Raw genomic sequence first — 18,195 nt, 5'->3', positions numbered from 1 at the left:
ATAAGAGTCTAAAAGTGAGTTGGGTCTGTAAGAAGCACAGTCTTTTGGGGTCTTCCCTTTATTCAGGATAAGGGAGATATTAGCTTCTCTCAAGAGTGGTGGGAGGCGATCCCAACTATATGAATAGTTATACATGTCTAGCATCGGTCTTGACAGTATGCTTACAAATTCTTTATAAAACTCATTGGGCAAGCCATCAGGGCTGGGCGCCTTCCCACTTTGAAGTTGCCTCACCACCTCCTGTATCTCTTGGGCTGTTAACGGAACACTAAGGAAAGCCACCTGTTCAGCAGACACACCAGGAAGATCCAAATTCCTAAAAAAACTCCATCTTATCCCATCTGTCCTCACAGCATTCAGACTGGTAAAGTTCAGAGTAAAACCTCTAAAATGTCTCAGTGATCTTTTTAGCATCGTAAATAAAAGTGCTGTTCCCTTCCCTGATAGAAGCAATAGCCTGGGAGGCATTCTTCTTCCTGACCAAATATGCCAAGTATTAACCCAGCCTATCACCATGCTCAAACAGCCTCTGCTTTGCAAAGGCAAGTTCCTTCCTTGCTGTATGTGTTAGCATGGAGTTTAAGGTGGATCGGAGAGCTATGATCTGCTGCAGCTTAGTCACAGACGGTCTTTTGTAATATGCCATCTCAGCTGCCTTCAGTCATGCTTCAAGTAGATGTTGCTGTTCTCCCTTCTGGCTGGCAGAGTATGAGATAATTATCCCTCTTGTATAGGCCTTCGCAGCCTCCCAAAGATTGGACAGATTATTAGTTGCACCTGAGTTGGTAGCCAGAAAAACATCAAATTCCCTAGAGAGGTATTGTACAAACTTGTCCTTGAGGATGAAGGGATCCATGAGCCAGTACCATGAGCCCACTGCATCACTCTAAATCTTAACCATTAAATACACCACCGCAGGATCAGAAATGGCAATATTCCAAATCGAACAGGATTATAGTAAATCTAAAACAGCTGCGTGAGTTAGGAAATAATCAACCCTTGTGTGGCATTTATGAGGATTGGAAAAGAATGTAAAACCTCTGCCCATAGGGTGCAGACGTCTCCAAATGTCTACCAACCCCAGTGCCACACATAGATCACCCAACTACTTAGAATGTGAAGAAAGCTTTGGGGGTGGGGCCTTTGGACATTCTATCCAGCACAGGATCCATAATGCATTAGATAGCGCATTAGTCAGAAATTTAAGAGGGTGGGCAAGAGGACAGTAGACATTCAAAATACCATATTCCTCACTATCTATAAAGGGCCTTAAGGATAACAAACCCGACCATACTCATCTTTAACACAATTTATTAAATTAAATGGGAGACCCTTCCAGATAAGTATTGCCACTCCTCTTCTCCCAGTACGAAAAGACGAGAAAAACACCTGATCAAACCCACCCTGCTGTAACTTCAAGTGTTCCTTGTCATTAAGATGAGTCTCCTGTAACATCCTCTCCTTTCTAAGGCTCGAACAACACCTTTTTTTTCTTTTAACTGGTGAATGAATCCCTCTGATATTCCAGGTGCACCATTTAAGAATGCTAACCAAGATCCTTAGTCAGCTTTGACCTGCCAAGAGCAAGAACTTGTCTTACAACACGCTGAGCATATTCAAAAAGAGACTCATAGACTCTATTTACAAAAAAGACAAAAAAAAACTACAAAACACAAAAGGCACTTAATGGGGGACTCTACCTCCTGCCCACGGAGGGTACTTACATTCCCCGCACACACCTCCATCCCCACTTCCAGCTTGAGCCCCACCCCACTCCAAAACCAAACCCAAACAATGGAAGAAACCAAACAAAAGACACTATAAGCACAAAGGTATAACAAAAACAGTGAGCACTCTGCCAACCCCCACAATATATCAATACCACTCCAACTCAGACAGAAAAAAAAACCATCAACAACAGCTTCTTTGGGAAAAGAGTGAAAGTAGAGAAATAAAAGCAAGACCAAAAAAAAACCCTAGACGCTATTGTCCATGTCCATAAATATATCTACATCATTTTAAAGTGTCCAAGAAGTTTTTGGCTTGCTCCAAGGAATGAAATGTCCACACAGTCTCATCGTAAGTAAGATGAAGCATCGCTGAGTAGCTTATTGAATATTGAATACCAAGGTCTTTTCACCTTCTCTTAACCTCATCAAACCATTTCCTCTTATGGATCACTGTCGCAGAAAAGTCCTGGAAAAACATTATCTTAAGTCAGGTCCTGCGGATCTCTCCCCACCTTCTAGAAGTTTCCATGACTTTCTGCTTGTCCCCGTAGCATTGAAATCGTATCAGAACCAGGCAGGGGTGCTGACCCTGACCGAATCTGCGCTCCGCAACCCAGTGAGCTCTGTCAACCTTCACGTGGTCCGCCTTGGCATCCCAGCCAAGATATTGTGGCAGCCAGTCTTCAAAAACCCTTGTTGGCTAATTCCTCCGGCAGGCCAACAACCCGGATATTTTTCCTCCTACCTCTATTTTCCAGGTCATCAACTTATTCAGTCAGGACCCGAACCGGTTTCTCAAGGGTTTGAATCCGCCCCGCCGAGGACTCGAATTCGGTCTCTGATGCTGCATACCGTCCCTCAACCTCTTCAACTCGCTTCCCGAGGCCTTCCAACTACTTCTCCTCCTTTTGTAGCATGGCTGAGATGGGCTTCAGTTGATTACGAGTCTCTTCCCTCATCTCCCGGATCAGCTGTAGGATTGCTCAGAATTCCTCCATGATATTCTGCTGCACAGGCATTTTCTTCACAGATGCAGAGGGAACTGTAGCCGATTCCCCAGTTGCAGTCTCGGGCCCGCCCGCTGTTTTCAAGTGTCCCGAAGGTTGAGACTTGGCCATTTGCTTCCCCGTAGTCATTTTTGCAAGCTTGAAAAAGAATTTAAAATCTTTGTTTTACCATTTAACAATAATTTTTTTCCAAAAACAACTAAAATGGAGGGTGAAAATATATTACTACCTTGGGTTGGGGTGCAGAGCTCAGTAAGGCTAATCTATTCAGATTGTCGTTATCTTGAATCCCGCTTCCAGAATTGCTAACACCTCCTCCTTGTGAACCTCAATCCCATCTAGTCTAATAGCAAGTATCTCAGTATTCTCCTTGACAACATTGTCTTTTTCCAGTGTGAATGTTAATTTAGCATTTCTCCTATTTCCTCCGACTCCACGCACAACTTCCTACTACTGTCCTTGAATGGCCCTAATCTTACTCTCATCATTCCTTTATTCCTGATATACCTATAGGAAGCTTTAGGGTTTTCCTTGGTACTATCTGCCAACGACTTCTCATGTCTCCTCTTAGCTCTTCTTAGCCCTCTCTTTAGTCCTTCCTGGCTAACTTGTAACTCTCAAGCGCCTGAACTGAATCTTCATGTCTCGTACTTACAAAAGTCGCCTTCTTCCTCTTGACAAGAGATTCAACTTCTTTAGTAAACCACGGTTCCTTCACTCAACCACGTCCTCCCTGCCTGACAGATACATACTTACCAAGGACGCACAGTAGCTGTTCCTTGAATAAGCTCCACATTTCAATTGTGCCCATCCCCTGCAGTATCCTTCCCCATCTTATACATCCTAAATCTTGCCTAATCGCATCATAATTGCCTTTCTCCAAGCTGTAACTCTTGTCCTGTGATAGATACCTATCCTTTTCCATCGCTAAAATAAACATAACTAAATTGTGGTCACTATCACAAAAGTGGGCAAAAGTGAGGACTGCAGATGCTGGAAACCAGAGTTTAGATCAGAGTGGTGCTGGAAAAGCACAGCAGGTCAGGCAGCATCCGAGGAGCAGGAAAATCGATGTTTCGAGCAAAAGCCCTTCATCAGGAATACAGGCAGGAAGCTTCCAGGGAAGCCACCTTGGAGGCTTCCTGCCTCTATTCCTGATGAAGGGCTTTTGCCCGAAATGTCGATTTTCCTGCTCCTTGGATACTGCCGGATCTGCCGTGCCTTCTCAGCACCACTCTGATCTAAACTATCACAAAGGTGCTCACCTACCTCCGAATCAAACACCTGGCCGGGTTCATTACCCAGTACCAAATCCAATGTGGCCTCACCCATGGCTGATTGAATTGCAATTGGAGGGGAGCTTGCAGATGATTCAATCATTTTTTTTTAATTCATTCATAAGATTTGAACTTGGCTGACTGGATCAGCAGTCATTGCCCTTTAAGGGGCACAGGCGAGCTACCCCCTTGAACTGCTGTTCATTTCAAGTACATACACCCACAAAATCATTAGAGAGGAAGTTCCAAGAATTTGACCCAGTGACAATAAAGGAGATACTTCCGAGTCACGATGGTTTGCAACTTGGAAAGGGCCTGCAGATGATGGTGTTTCCATGCATTGACTGCTCTTAATCTTCTCGATGGTAGTGGTCAAGGATTTTGAAAAATGTCTCAGGAGCCTTGGTAAAGTACTGCAGGACATCTTGTAATTGGTACACACTGCTGCTATGGCTTTGTTCTGGATAGTGTCAAGCGTCTTGAGTGTTCTTGGAGCTTCACTTATCCAGGCAACTGGGGAGTATTCCATCACAGACTTGGGCCTTGTCAATGGTGAACAGCCTTTGGGGTGTCAAGGATACTTGCTGCAAGATTCCAAGCCTATCTGCTCCTGTAGCCACAGTATTCATATGACGAGTCTTTTTTCAGTTTCTGATCAATTAAGACATCCAGAAAGTTGTTGCAGGTGCAGTTTATGGTAATGCCATTGGAAGATTTTTTATTGCTGATGGTCATTGCTTGACATTTGTCAAAAATCAACTCTCGTCTCTAGTTTGTCCTGGTCTGTTGAATGTGCGCACAGACTGCTTCATTGTCTGAGGAACTGTAAATGGAACTGGACATTCTGCATTAGTGAATGTCTGCATTTCTGATTTTTATAGAGGGGAGATCATTGATAAAGCAGTCAAAGATGGTTTTGTCTCAGAGATTGTCCTGAGGAACGTCTGCAGTAATGTCCTGGCACTGAGATGTTCAGGATCTAACAAATACAACCATCATTTTGTGCTCAATGTGATGTCAGCCAGTGGAGAGATTCCCACCTAATTCGCATTGAGTCAGGTTTGCTCAGGTTCTTTGATCTACACCTCCTGATTTGATGTTTGCATGTGGCAGGGATTATCAAGTTTTGATTTAATCGAGTGTTTGTGGGATCATTTTGTCATGCGTACTGCACTGTGATTCTGTTGTTTGGTATATAATGCTATGTTGCGGATTTACCAGATTGGTCCTTCATTTCCAGGTCATCTTAGTGCTGTTACTGGTATGTTCTTCTACACTCCTCATTGAAACAGCATTAGTCAACTGTTTTGATGGCAATAGTGAAATGGGGGAATTCACTCTGTACTATGGGAATGAATCAGAATGACTGTGTGCTATCAACAATTTGAGTTTTCCCTTCTCTCATTTGAAAAAGCTTTTGGGCATTGTTTAATGTCTGCCAAAAACAGAACAGCTAAAATAAGGTAAAGCCTATCTGAGGAAATGCAGATGTAAATTACATTTCTCAGATCCAGAGTACAGTTCATTGAAATGCAGTTCAATACACAGCCCTTGAGCTTTCAATTTTTCAATTTCATTTCCTGCTATTTAAACAATAGCATTTTTATGGATTTTTGCATAAGTAAACCTCTCACTGCTCCAGTGACTAATTTTTTTTTACATCAATTAATCTCTGTCTAATGGCTATGAATAAGCATTCTACTGCCTCAAAGAGAAATTCATATTTGGGTCATAACAATGCAGCTCAGATATGTATACAGAGAAGCTGAAGAGCTCTCTTTCTCCTAAATTCAACCTGTATTTATCTTGGAAGAAGTTTTATTACATTTCAAGGGTCATTTATAATCTGTGGGACTTTGTGATCAAAAACAGATTGACATATATGCAATTACATTAATTGCTATGTTTGATTCATTTTATTAAAAAAAGACTCAATTTTTACATTTGCACATAATCACTCTGTTCTTAAGCTCTAGCTAAGGCCATAATGTATCTGGCCCTAGCAAGTGTAAAAAAAAATCAGGTTTATTTTCCCTCTGTCTTGAATCAAACTCGCTGACATACAACTCAACCAAGGTTACAACAATGAATCAAGTGTGTGGAAAATCATTAGCACAAACCCACATTTTTTTGATGTATTATTTTAATACATCAGCACAATCAATTGTCTGCGCATTTGATTCATCAGGCATACTTAACTTTAAAGCTTAACCATGTTTGAATATAAGCATTAAACAGCAATAAAATCGATTAAAAATGGACTGTTGCAGAATATGCACAAGCTAATATGTTGCTTTGTCAATTCTACATTTTTGAACAGAACGCTCAACGTTCAAATTCAATGTACCATGTCACATGAACACCTGCTGCTTTCATGGTGGGTGGTGCCATGTACAGTGCAGGTACTCATATGACTTGGCCAATGGTGTTTAGGATTAGAGTGGTGCTGGAAAAGCACAGCAGTTCAAACAGCATCCGAGGAGCAGGAAAATCGATGTTTCGGGCAAAAGCCCTCTTTGGAGGCTCAGTGTGGACTGGTTGGGCCAAAGAGCCGGTTTCCATACTGTAAGGAATCTAATCTAATCTAATATTCCATTTTATCTCCTGATGTGCCAAACATTTGTCACAATTATATGCTTTTTCTTTAAGTTTATTATATTCTTTAACTTCTTTACTTAGCCACAGATGGCTGTCATTCTGCTGGAGTCTTCCTTTCTCAGAGTATCTTTTGAGAATTCTGACATATTTCCTTAAATGAAAGGTAAAAGAGCGATAAAGTGAGATTAATTGAACGCCTCTTTCTAAATGCTAATATTGGCCCAATGGGCTGAATGGCCTCCTTCTTTGCTGTGTCATTCTACATTTTCATGACAAACTTAAATTAAGATCTGTATATTGATCAATAGCCCCTTAAATATTTTCAACATTCAATATCTGAGGACTTCACTGGTTGTGCTAAAGATTTGTGTTTAAACATTTTCAAAAAAACTGAAATCCTACCACATAATGAATACATCAAGCTTTAGGAATGTCTGTGTTACTTCAAAGCAACTTTACAGCAACAACATGAAAATTTATCAAATGCCTGATTCTGTGACAAGCCCATTGGTTGGTGGACAACCATTAGCTGGTATCAGGCCACGATACAGCAAATATCAATAACTGTCACTGCAAAGATATGCTGGTAACAAAGTGTGTAATGAGGTAAATGAAGAGTCATGAATTTTTGTGTCTTATTTGAACCACTGGGAAATAGAGTAATTGCACGGTGCATATATCTGACAACTTTGATACTTAGCCACAGATGGGATGGTAGCCAGATATAGTAACCATAACATTAAGAGGAGCACCAACATATAGGGGCTTGCACTTTTTATCTTGCTTTGTCTTTCCTTTTCAGGAGTCTGAATGAGCTCCAGTGTGAGTTTTACCTATACTCACTCTTTTTTCAAATAAACCTTCTCATTGTGTGGGCAATTTCTGTGGAGTTTCAGAATTCTTCTTGTGTTTTTTGTTATTTAGACTTAGATTACGTCTTACATCAACCATCAATTTCCTGTTTTGAGGCCATTCAAACCAGTAACACTTATTTCCCCTGTGTTTGAATTCAACTTTTTCTTAATTCACTCATGGGACATGGGTGTCGCAATGGCTGGCCAGCATTTGTTGCATGTTCTTAGGTGTCTTTGAACTGAATGGGTTGCTAGGCCGCTTCCGTGGGTAGTTAAGAATCAACCACATTGCTGTGGATCTAGAGTCACATATAGGCCAGACCAAGTAAGAATGGCAGATTTCTTTCCCGGAAGGGTTTTTCCAACAATCAGCAATGGTTTCATGTTGATTCTTATTGAATTCAAATTCCACCATTTGCCAAGGTGGGATTTGAATCCAGATCCCCAGAACAGTAGCTGAGTTTCTGCATCAATAGTCTAGTGATAATACCATTAGGCCATTGCCCCTCTCCCACCTTATTTAAAGATTTACTTATCTTCTGGCAGTCTATATCCAAAATATTAACATTCCCTCTTTACAAATATCTACAACACTACTTTTCTGTTTTGTGACAAACACAGATGTTTGATTTTATATTTAACAGGACAATATTTTGCATTCACTTTTGATATTAATTTTATGATTGCCTTCTCGTCTTTGTCCCTGGGCTGTCAGAAATTATGCAATTGCCCACAGATTTGATTTCTGTTCCATGGCGTTAATTGAAAAATGCTCTTGAAATTCAAATCTCAATGACTGATACTAATATAAAACCAAAGAAAACATGAAATAAAATTGTATTCAGCAAAGTATACACCTGCTTACCAATCATGGACATTATTTTACTCATCATTTGACAAACATTTTTGCACTGTTCCAATTTGTCCCTCAAAGAGGTCCATCTTCCCAATCCCATGCTGGATGAGTATTTTCCAGGAACATTGCAGTGGTCAGTGGGACTAGTGTATTCCCGAGAGGATTTGATTAGATATCTTTTTTTAACCTTCAATTTCATTCAGCACCTGTTACTTATGCAAAATATTGCAACAACCACCTGTTTCAAACGTTGCTGAAATGTTTACGACAGTTCCTACACTGGATTTTGTTTGGTAGGAATAAAGCTGCAACAGGCACTCCAATAGTCTGGTACAAGAATCAGACTCTCAAAGAGTTGATTACAGACACATCGACATGCTGTGAATTAAAATAATTGCTTTGAGTTTAAGAGTACCAATGCAACTGTAATATGCGAAAAGGAAGGAGTCAACAAAACACATGAAAGGATCCATCTTTGTAATGAGGAAGTCACTGAAGGTATGTAGTTTTCTGAAGAAACAAAATCAAAAGAATAAAAGATGCGGTTGGTCTAGAGCAGTTTACACAGTGTCAAGGCAACCCCTCCATGAAAGCAGCAAATGCCATTCAAAAGCAAAATACTGTGGACACAGGAAATCTGAAAGAAGAGCAAAAGGTAGATAGAAAAACATGGCAGCGAATCTGGAAAGCAAATGTTTTAGATCGTTGACCTTTCTGCAAAGGTTTCTCTCCCCAGATGAGGTTGGGGGTTGGGCGGCAGTGGCATAGTGTTAATGTCACTGGACTAGTAATTCAGATCCCAGACTGATGTTCTGGGGACATGGGTTAGAATCACACCATGGCAGATGGTAACATTTGAAACTAATGGGCTTAAAGGTGGCTCCGTGGCTAACACTGCTGCCTCACAGCACCAGGGTCCCAGGTTCAATTCCAGCCTCGGGTGACTGTCTGTGTGGAGTTTGCACATTCTCCCCGTCTCTGCGTGGGTTTCCTCTAGGTGCTCCGGTTTCCTTCCACAGTCCAAAGATGTGCAGGTTAGGTGAATTGGCCATGCTAAATTGCCCATAGCATTAGGTGCATTAGTCAGAGGGAAGTAGGTCTGGGTGCGTTACTCTTCGGAGGGTCAGTGTGGACTGGTTGGGCAGAATGGCCTGTTTCCACACTGTAGGGAATCTAATATAAAATCTGGGATAATGACAACCATATGGACATTGTCACAAACATCTGGTTCACCAGTGCCCTTTAGGAGAGCAAATCTGACATCCTTACTTGGTCTGTCCTAATATAACCCAAGACTTCCAGCAATATGCTCAACTCTTAACTGACCTCTGAACAATGGCCCAGACAGACATTAAGGTCAAGGCCATTCAGAGATGGGCAACAAATGCTGGCTTTATCAGTGATGTACACATCCCATGAAAAATAATTCTAAAAATGCTGTCTGACTTGCTGCATTTTATGCTCTTATTTCAGCAAACACAGATATTCCCAAAAGTACAGTTTTCACTGCACCTCACCCCATTATGCAAAGACCATGTAACAATATCCTAACGCAGTGTTATCCAACATTCTACCCATTAGTAACATAAACCCAACTAGAAATACAGATGTAATTAATTGAATTTTTGATTAGCAAATAAAAAACGAATATTAGACACTGTCATTGGAATTTGTGAACCAAATGCTCATATTCATGCGGCATTTCCTTGTGTAATTTTCTCTTAATTTGCTTTTGTATGCTTCTTGGTTAAATGATTAGTGCTTGCTCATTTTCACAATATACAAACAGATATATTGTGGTGATAAAAATTCCTAATATAGACAAGTTCCAGTACTGAATACAGTTCCATGGATGTTAAGGGATTGGCTCAAAGAAAAAAGATTTCAACCAAAATCTGAAAATATTCTGTGTGTTTTCCTGCATGTGAGAGCACTCTACTACAAAATGAATGGTTTATTTAACAGAAATGTGAGGAATCATTGCAGTTGAGATCCCAAAACATTGTTTTTCTTTTGGCCACTGGATGGCAGAGTGAAGTCTTGAGTAAAGGTGTATTACTTTTTAGTGAAGGGGAATGACCAATTTTGGGAATTGCAAGGACAATTTACAAAAAACCTGGGACATCCCAAAAAGACATTTCCATATCTTTACAAATCCATTTTAATTTATTACAATGAATAAATGGGGGTGACTACACTTTTGCACCCTGTAGATTGACCCTGCAGCAACAACACAATATGAGTCATGTATTACTGGAGCAATTTATACAGTACAGTGAAATAAATACAAATAAACTTCCTCAGGACCTCAGAGTTGCACATACTCAATCACCCTTACATAAGAAAGCATCTCCATTAAACAGACTTAGTGCTTATTGTATTGACCAATGACTAAAAGTCAAGAAAACCCTCACCACCATTGGATAAATACATTATATACCCCTGATCCACAGGGAATTACTGACTATGCTTATTTGATCTTATCATGACCAGTTTAACTGACTTCACACCTCTCAAATAGGAAAATGAAACAAATTTCAGTTCCTATCCTGCAATTTCTTGCCAGCTTAACATTCTGTACAAGAACCACCCAGGTCTGGATCTGAGCAAGGAACTGCAACGTGAGCACCTAATACTCCAGACACAGTTTAGATTCAAAAGGAGGAATGACCACCATAAGGTAGCAGAGCACAGCCACACCTTGTAACCAGGCTACAAGAAAACCCTCTGCCCAAGTTAGAGGAAGCACAATGAGAGAAGCTTGCCATGTTTTTAAAAGAACTTTCATTAGTTGCGCATGTGTCCATATATTTTTCAGGGAAGAATACATTTTATTTTTATTGGCATATTCATGTTGACAATAAACAAAATTTCAATTTTATAAAGAGTCATTCAGGTAATAAATGTTCTATTGGAGTATGAACAGTTAATTCAGCATTTCTTTGAATTGGTCTATGGCAACGTTATTTAGAAGCTGCAGTTGGCTTCACCAAAAATCATTTTGGTACATTCAGAAATCAGAATCTACATTATATTCATGCTGTGGAAGACTGAGCAGGTTAATATGCACCTGAAGTAATAATCAAAGTTAAAAATCATTGAGGTATGTCTTATGGAGAATTAATTATTTGTATAGGAAGAGGGAGTGAGTTCACGTTGTTCAAAGATTTGGCACATAAATCATGTCCCTAGCCTACCAGCTGTGTCATTTGGTACCCATGATGAAATGCATCATACAGTCACTAACTCAAAATTCATTACATTACTTCTACCCTTCAGCTCAGCTTCTAGCTCAGTATCAAATCATATGTTTACAAAAGGTAGCCTTCAAAAAGCTTGAAATAAATATTTTGTCCAAAACAATGACTTCATTCAACTGAAGTTATGTGTGAGCTTCTGAAACATCCATATGACTAGTGTTCCAGCTGTTGTTATCAATTTCGCACAAATGAACAAAACAAGTGTGAGATAAAGTTACCTCACTGCTCCCCTGCCAAGGGAAGAATTGTTTAAAAAGCACAAGCACAGGGTGGGAAAGAAAAATTAAAATGTCTTCACTATTGTAATTGTTTTTTTATTATTACATTCTGTGATTCACCATCTACTATCTGCAGGTTCAGTTTCCAGATAGGTTCTGTTGCAGCAGGAAAAGTGTAAAATTAATTGACTATGGAATATTAATCTTTTTAAACACTACATTCCTTACATACAGACTGAAAGATCATTATTTCAGTTTTCTTATAAGATTTAAATTAATACTTTTTCACCAAGGGCATATGTACAACATCCAGTAAGATGGCATACTTTGATGCTACAATGACTTTAAAAAGGTGTATTTTATCCAGCTTTTTTTTGGAAGAGAGGCTTTGAGCCCTACATGCCCATCTGTCTCATCCAAGCCAATAAAGTCAACAGCTTGAGACCCCTTAGGCATTTTTTTTAATTGATGAATGGGTGAGGTCAGGCTCCCACAAAACCAGAGAGTTTTAGTTTAACTAGCAATCATTGTTGGGATTTTGAAGTTAGTTGTGGAAGCTACCATGCCCCTCTCTCTACCAGAGTTTTCTGTTTATGTTCGCTCCTCCTGGACTGGGGAAACATTGCACATGTGACAATCTATTTTGCTGAATTTATCTTTGTCCCGGGTGTGTTTATGGGATGTCACTATATTAGTTAAGTTGTTTTTTAGCAGTTAAATAATCTATTATTCTGTTAAGTTTTCCAATAAAGTTACATCAATTCTCCTTTCTTTCATTTGTATTTTAACTGTAGTGTAAGAATAAAGCATGTTTCACTTAAAGTCGAGTAGCCTGACCAATTGAGTCATATCTGAAACGCAACACCTTACATTTGCCTGTAAAATAAGTTAAATTAAGTTGGAGGCAATCTCCTTGATATATTTTCAGGGGGTTAGGTATGGTCCACAATGGTAGAAAAATAAATGAAATGGGGGATATTCAGTATTGGCAGTCACTATTTTCTAATTGATATATGTCATGTTCACACTTTATGCAAATGATAAACAAGAGGCAACACGGTGCGTCTTAGCACTGAGCCAGGGACCCAGGTTCAATTCCAGCCTAGGGCAAACGTCTATGTGGAGTTTGCACATTCTCCCCTTGTCAGTGTGGGTTTACTCCAAATGCTCCAGTTTCCTCCCATGGTCCCAAAACAGGCAGGTTTAGATGGATTGGCCATGGGAAATGCAGGGTTACAAGGATTTGGGGGGGGAGTGAGTGAGTCTGGGTGAGATGCTCTTCGGACAGGCAATAAATGATGCCCTTATCCTTTGAATGAATTAAAAAATTAAATTTAAAAATAAGTAACATTGCTACCCCACAAGAACTGCTCCAACAAGAAAGAATCCAACTATTACCAAAGATATTCAATGTCTTTACCATCGCTAAACACCCAACCATCAAAATCCTGCATCTTATCATTGGTCAGAAGCTTAACAGGGCCAGATATTTCAATATTATGGTTGTTAAAATTGATCAAAGGCTAGGATTTCTGCAACAAGCAAATCACCTCCTGATAGCCCCAAAGCCTGCACACCTCTTTGGAAAGTCAGGAAGTGAATTAGTCACTGCAGGATTCCTTGCATCTGACCCGATCTCGTAGACACGGTATTTCCAATAATCCAATGCAGCTTCTGGTCAATGGCAACCCCCAGAATGTTGATAGTGGGGATTTCAATGATGGCAATGCCATTGAATGTCAGTTCTAAAATACATACGAGCTTGAGGGGACTTGAAAAGATGAATACTAAAAAAAATGTTTGCCCTTGAAAGACCAAATGAAAAGGAAATTTCTCTCTCAGAGATAGCAGAGTGTGTGATATTCTCTTCCCAAGCCCCAAACCCTACTCTACAAAAAGCAAGGAATATTTCCAATGCACTAATAGATGGCTAGATTCTTGACTAACAAAGGAGTCAAAGGGTTTATGGGGTACAGAGGAAAGTAACGTCGAGGCCACAATCAGATTAGCCATGACCTTATCAAATGGCAGAACAAGTCCGAGGGGCTGAATGGTCTACTCTTATTTTCATGTTTGCATGTCATGGAATGGTTTGATTCAAGACTTTAATGATTTGGAAAGAAAGTGACAGGCTGTATAAATAGAAACCTCACTGCTTGTGGGAGCATTGAGGATGACAGGACATTATCTTAAAACCACAGCCAGGTTATTTCGGTGTTTGGAAACATTTCTTCATGCAAAGGATGGGGATAGTCTGGAACTCTATCTTTCAAAAAGCAGTAGTTAAAATAACAGTTTTAATTCTTCAGTGATTAGGTTTTCACTAGCAAAAAACAAAAGGGAAATGGCGCCAAGGCAGATGGACTGAGTTAATATACACATCAGCTACACTCTCAATGGATCACTGGCTTTACTACTGAAGGTGTAGATGCTTAAGTTTTCCACATGGTGTCTCTGCTGTGCAGCTTTCAATCTACTGAGTTGAATAATGCTCCAGCCTACAGTTCAATGCTGCAAGTCGATCTCCTTTTTCCCCTTAAAGTTAATTACTTTTCATTTTTTATATGAGACCCTTACATGATGATATCAGTGTGACCAAACAGGTCTGTACAACACAGAAGGAGCTCTCATTCTACGATTACAGAAACTTCCATAATTACATCAATTTAATTACTGCAAGTTTATACTGACCAATTTATTATTAAACACAAAATAACAACAATAAACTTCACTTAAATGCCATTTCTTAAAAATATTATCTTCCCCTGGGGTGTTGCTGTGACCAGCAGTGGAAGTGGTTTCAGAAGCATTTGTATAATTAACTTCTGTTCATCCTGAGTAAAACTTAGAGTGACTATTCTTACCAGGCTGTTCATCTCCGAAGATTCAAGGCTGCCACACTGCTGAATGGTACCAAGTGCCTCCATGCCCTCTTCATCCCACATGTACGTTCCGGCAGAGCTACTGGAAGGAGAAAGCTCAAAGGAGGAACCCATTGCGTAGTTGGCATCTGGAGACATAAGATCATTACCTGATGCCGTAGCCTGGGAACTCGCCAAATCTTTACACTGGTCTACTCAAAAGACAAAAAGTGACAAAAAAAAATAAGTTATTATAACCATAATAGAAAAAAAATCTTTTCTAAAAAAATACTATGATATCGACGATATTTACATTCAATGGTTTCAATGGTTTAGGAATTGGGAATCAGATATACATCCCAGATTGCACTTATTCTAATCAAGATACACCTTTACCACATGTAAAGACAAATATACAGCACTGAGAGCAGCCATTTTACTTTCATATTAACATGCACACAGACACTAACTCTGTGACAAGTCTGAGTGGTTGGGACACAAGGTGAAGCAAAATGACTCTTTTCATTTATTTTTGTTAATGCTGATTTATTGAATATAGTAAGCAACAGATATCCATACTCTATAAGCATCTCTAGGAATGAAAGTTAATAAAAGTTAAGAAATAAAATCGATCACATGATCATATAAATATTATTTATCATAACATAATCAAATCAGACTGCAGTATCATGAGGTAGATCATAACGGATATCAAAATTAATAAATATCAGGTCTGTCCAAGTAAAATGTAGAGAACAGTATTCCTTCATGTGCACAATTATGGGTCCAAATTTTTATCTCTAAAGCATACCAGAGAACTGGGATTTCAAAATATTGTTCCTGCTGATATTCCCTAAGCTGTAGCAATTTATCCCCTAAAGCCAGTTACATGGCCTACTTTCTTTTCTGCACTTCTGGTTGGAACACATGTCTGAGAATTCTTCCAGTACAATAGCTCATTTCATGTCTTCAGACAAACCTTGCGGCCTTTGTGTTTCTCCTCCATTACGATGGGAAGATGGAATAAGCTGGCATTTTTCAACATATTTACTGTTTATAATGCTACCATATTAAATCAAAAGACTCAAAAGTTTCAAGCTTTAAAGAAAGCGGTCTGCTGTGCTAGCTGAACAGCAAGCAAGGTGTTGAAATTAATTTGTTCAAGAATATACATAACACATGAAAATTACCAAAGAATATCACATATTAAATGAAAGGGGAGACAACAGGCAATTTTCTGAGCAGAAAAACCAAAACATCCTGGGCATGGATGAATAAAGAAAAATAGAATCTTCAGGTAAGGGGATCACAAGAGGTGAAGGAGGTTGAAAGGGAGAAATGTTACACAGGACATTCAAAAACATGTAACCCATAAAAATCAATCTTATTCTCGCCAGTCACCTCAGGGAAACAAGGGAAGCTGATTGGGAAACCATTACCATAGCAACAGTAATTTAAAAAGAGATCAACACGCTGACCACTCAAGCAAGTCACCAAAAGGCATCTTGAAACAAAAATGAAAAGAAACTATGAAAATAACACCTTCTATTTTTTTGTGCATCTTTTAATGCCGGTAAACCTCACAAGCTGCATCCCAAGAGCATCATCAAATAAAATGAGACACAGCCATAAGGAGGTACTAGGGCAGAGAAGACCAAAAGCTTGTTAAACAGTTAGTCTTTGCTTAAGTGAGAAAAGGAAGAGAGAGGTTTATGGAGGAAGTGCCATGTAAAACAAAAAGTAGCAACATGGATAATGGGAGGAAGTTCTTGTCCAATAAGTCCACTGAAATTTAGATTAGATTCCCTACAGTGTGAAAACAGGCCCTTCGGCCCAACCAGTCCACACCTACCCTCCGAAGAGTAACCCACCCAGAGACCCATTTCCCTTTGACTAATGCACCTAACGCTATATGCAATTTAGCCTGGCCAATTCACCTGACCTGCACGTCTTTGGACTGTGGGAGGAAACCAGAACACCCGAAGGAAACCCACGCAGACACGGGGAGAAAATTATTTTAGGGAATGATCTTAACAGTAGTCAAAGTTCTATATTTTTTACACAAATGGATTTATGTTACATTATGACGTTGTAGAGCAGGAAGGCATAGAATAGGAGGCAAGCTTCTGAGGTAGACTTAGTAATAGCTTATCTAGAATCTTATCTACAATAAAGGTATATCCTAAAGGCAAGAGTGCAAATACAATCGATCAATGCTGAGCCATTTCTGATTCTCATGTGTAGAAAACTATTTACATTGTGGAACAAAAACAAATCAAAAATTGCAGGCAACACCAAAGTCAAAGCAAAGTTTCAAACATCAGAAATAGGCAAAATAAAATGAAAGAAATTGAAATATATTAGAATGCGGACTGGTAAATAACAAAGAGCACATGACGTGGACAAATACTATCTAGATAGAAAAATAGACAGAAACTAAAAGTAAACATTGAGAGGCAAAATTGGTACCTTGTGCATGATTCTGAGTTATGAGGAGAGATTTTAAAGAATTCAGAATTGTTTACTCTGAAGAGAAGGTGCAGAAGCCATATTGTACAATCTTAGGATTAAGAGAAAAAAAAGCTGAGGACTTGATTGTCAGCAAAATGGGCTGAGAAGTGGCAGATGGAGTTTAATTCAGATAAATGCGAGGTGCTGCATTTTGGGAAAGCAAATCTTAGCAGGACTTCTACACTGAATGGTAAGGTCCTAGGGAGTGTTGCTGAACAAAGAGACCTTGGAGTGCAGGTTCATAGCTCCTTGAAAGTGGAGTCGCAGGTAGATAGAATAGTGAAGGCGGCATTTGGTATGCTTTCCTTTATTGGTCAAAGTATTGAGTACAGGAGTTGGGAAGTCATGTTGTGGCTGTACGCGACACTGGTTATTGCTTGCAATTCTGGTCTCCATCCTATTGGAAAGATGTTGTGAAACGAGTTCTGAAAAGAAGTACAAGGATGTTGCCAGGGTTGGAGGATTTGAGCTACAGGGAGAGGTTGAATAGGCTGTTTTCCTGCAGCGATGAAGGCTGAGGGGTGACCTAATCGAGGTTTATAAAATCATGAGGGGAATAGATAGGATAATAGACAAAGTCACTTCCCTGGGGTGGGAGAGTCCAGAACTAGAGGGCATAGGTTTACGGTGAGAGGGAAAAGATATGAAAAGATCCTAAGGGGCAACATTTTCACAGAGGGTGGTACGTATATGGAATGAGCTGCCAGAGGAAGTGGTGGAGGCAAATACAATTGCAACATTTAAGAGGCATTTGGATGGGTATATGAATAGGAAGGGTTTGGGGGGATATGGGCCGGGTGCTGGCAGGTGGGACTGGATTGGGTTGGGATAACTGGTCGGCGTGGACAGGTTGGACCCAAGTGTCTGTTTCCATGCTGTACATCTCTATGACTCTAAACACAATTGAGGTGCTGTGGCATCCTAAGGACAATGGTGCAAACATAGATATGTATGCGCTCATGGAAGGTGATGGCCTTGTGGTATTATCACTAGACTATTAACCCAGGAAATGCTCAGGAGACC

General features: G+C 39.8%; 1 protein-coding gene across 4 annotated transcripts in view; it reads right to left on the bottom strand.

Annotated features, from left to right (window-relative positions):
- ccser2a (coiled-coil serine-rich protein 2a) overlaps positions 1-18,195 on the bottom strand; it is a 616,376-nt gene that overhangs the window by 526,464 nt on the left and 71,717 nt on the right. For all 4 annotated transcript variants that reach the window (XM_072583583.1, XM_072583585.1, XM_072583586.1 and 1 more), the window contains one exon: positions 14,665-14,873. In XM_072583583.1, the coding sequence (XP_072439684.1) occupies positions 14,665-14,873 (209 nt within the window). The remainder of the gene's footprint in view (positions 1-14,664; positions 14,874-18,195) is intronic.

Source organism: Chiloscyllium punctatum, chromosome 13 (genome assembly GCF_047496795.1).
Source record: "Chiloscyllium punctatum isolate Juve2018m chromosome 13, sChiPun1.3, whole genome shotgun sequence".
Lineage (NCBI taxonomy): Eukaryota > Metazoa > Chordata > Chondrichthyes > Orectolobiformes > Hemiscylliidae > Chiloscyllium > Chiloscyllium punctatum.
Note: the sequence above shows the minus strand (reverse complement) of the source record. Positions and strands in the feature narration are given on the sequence as shown.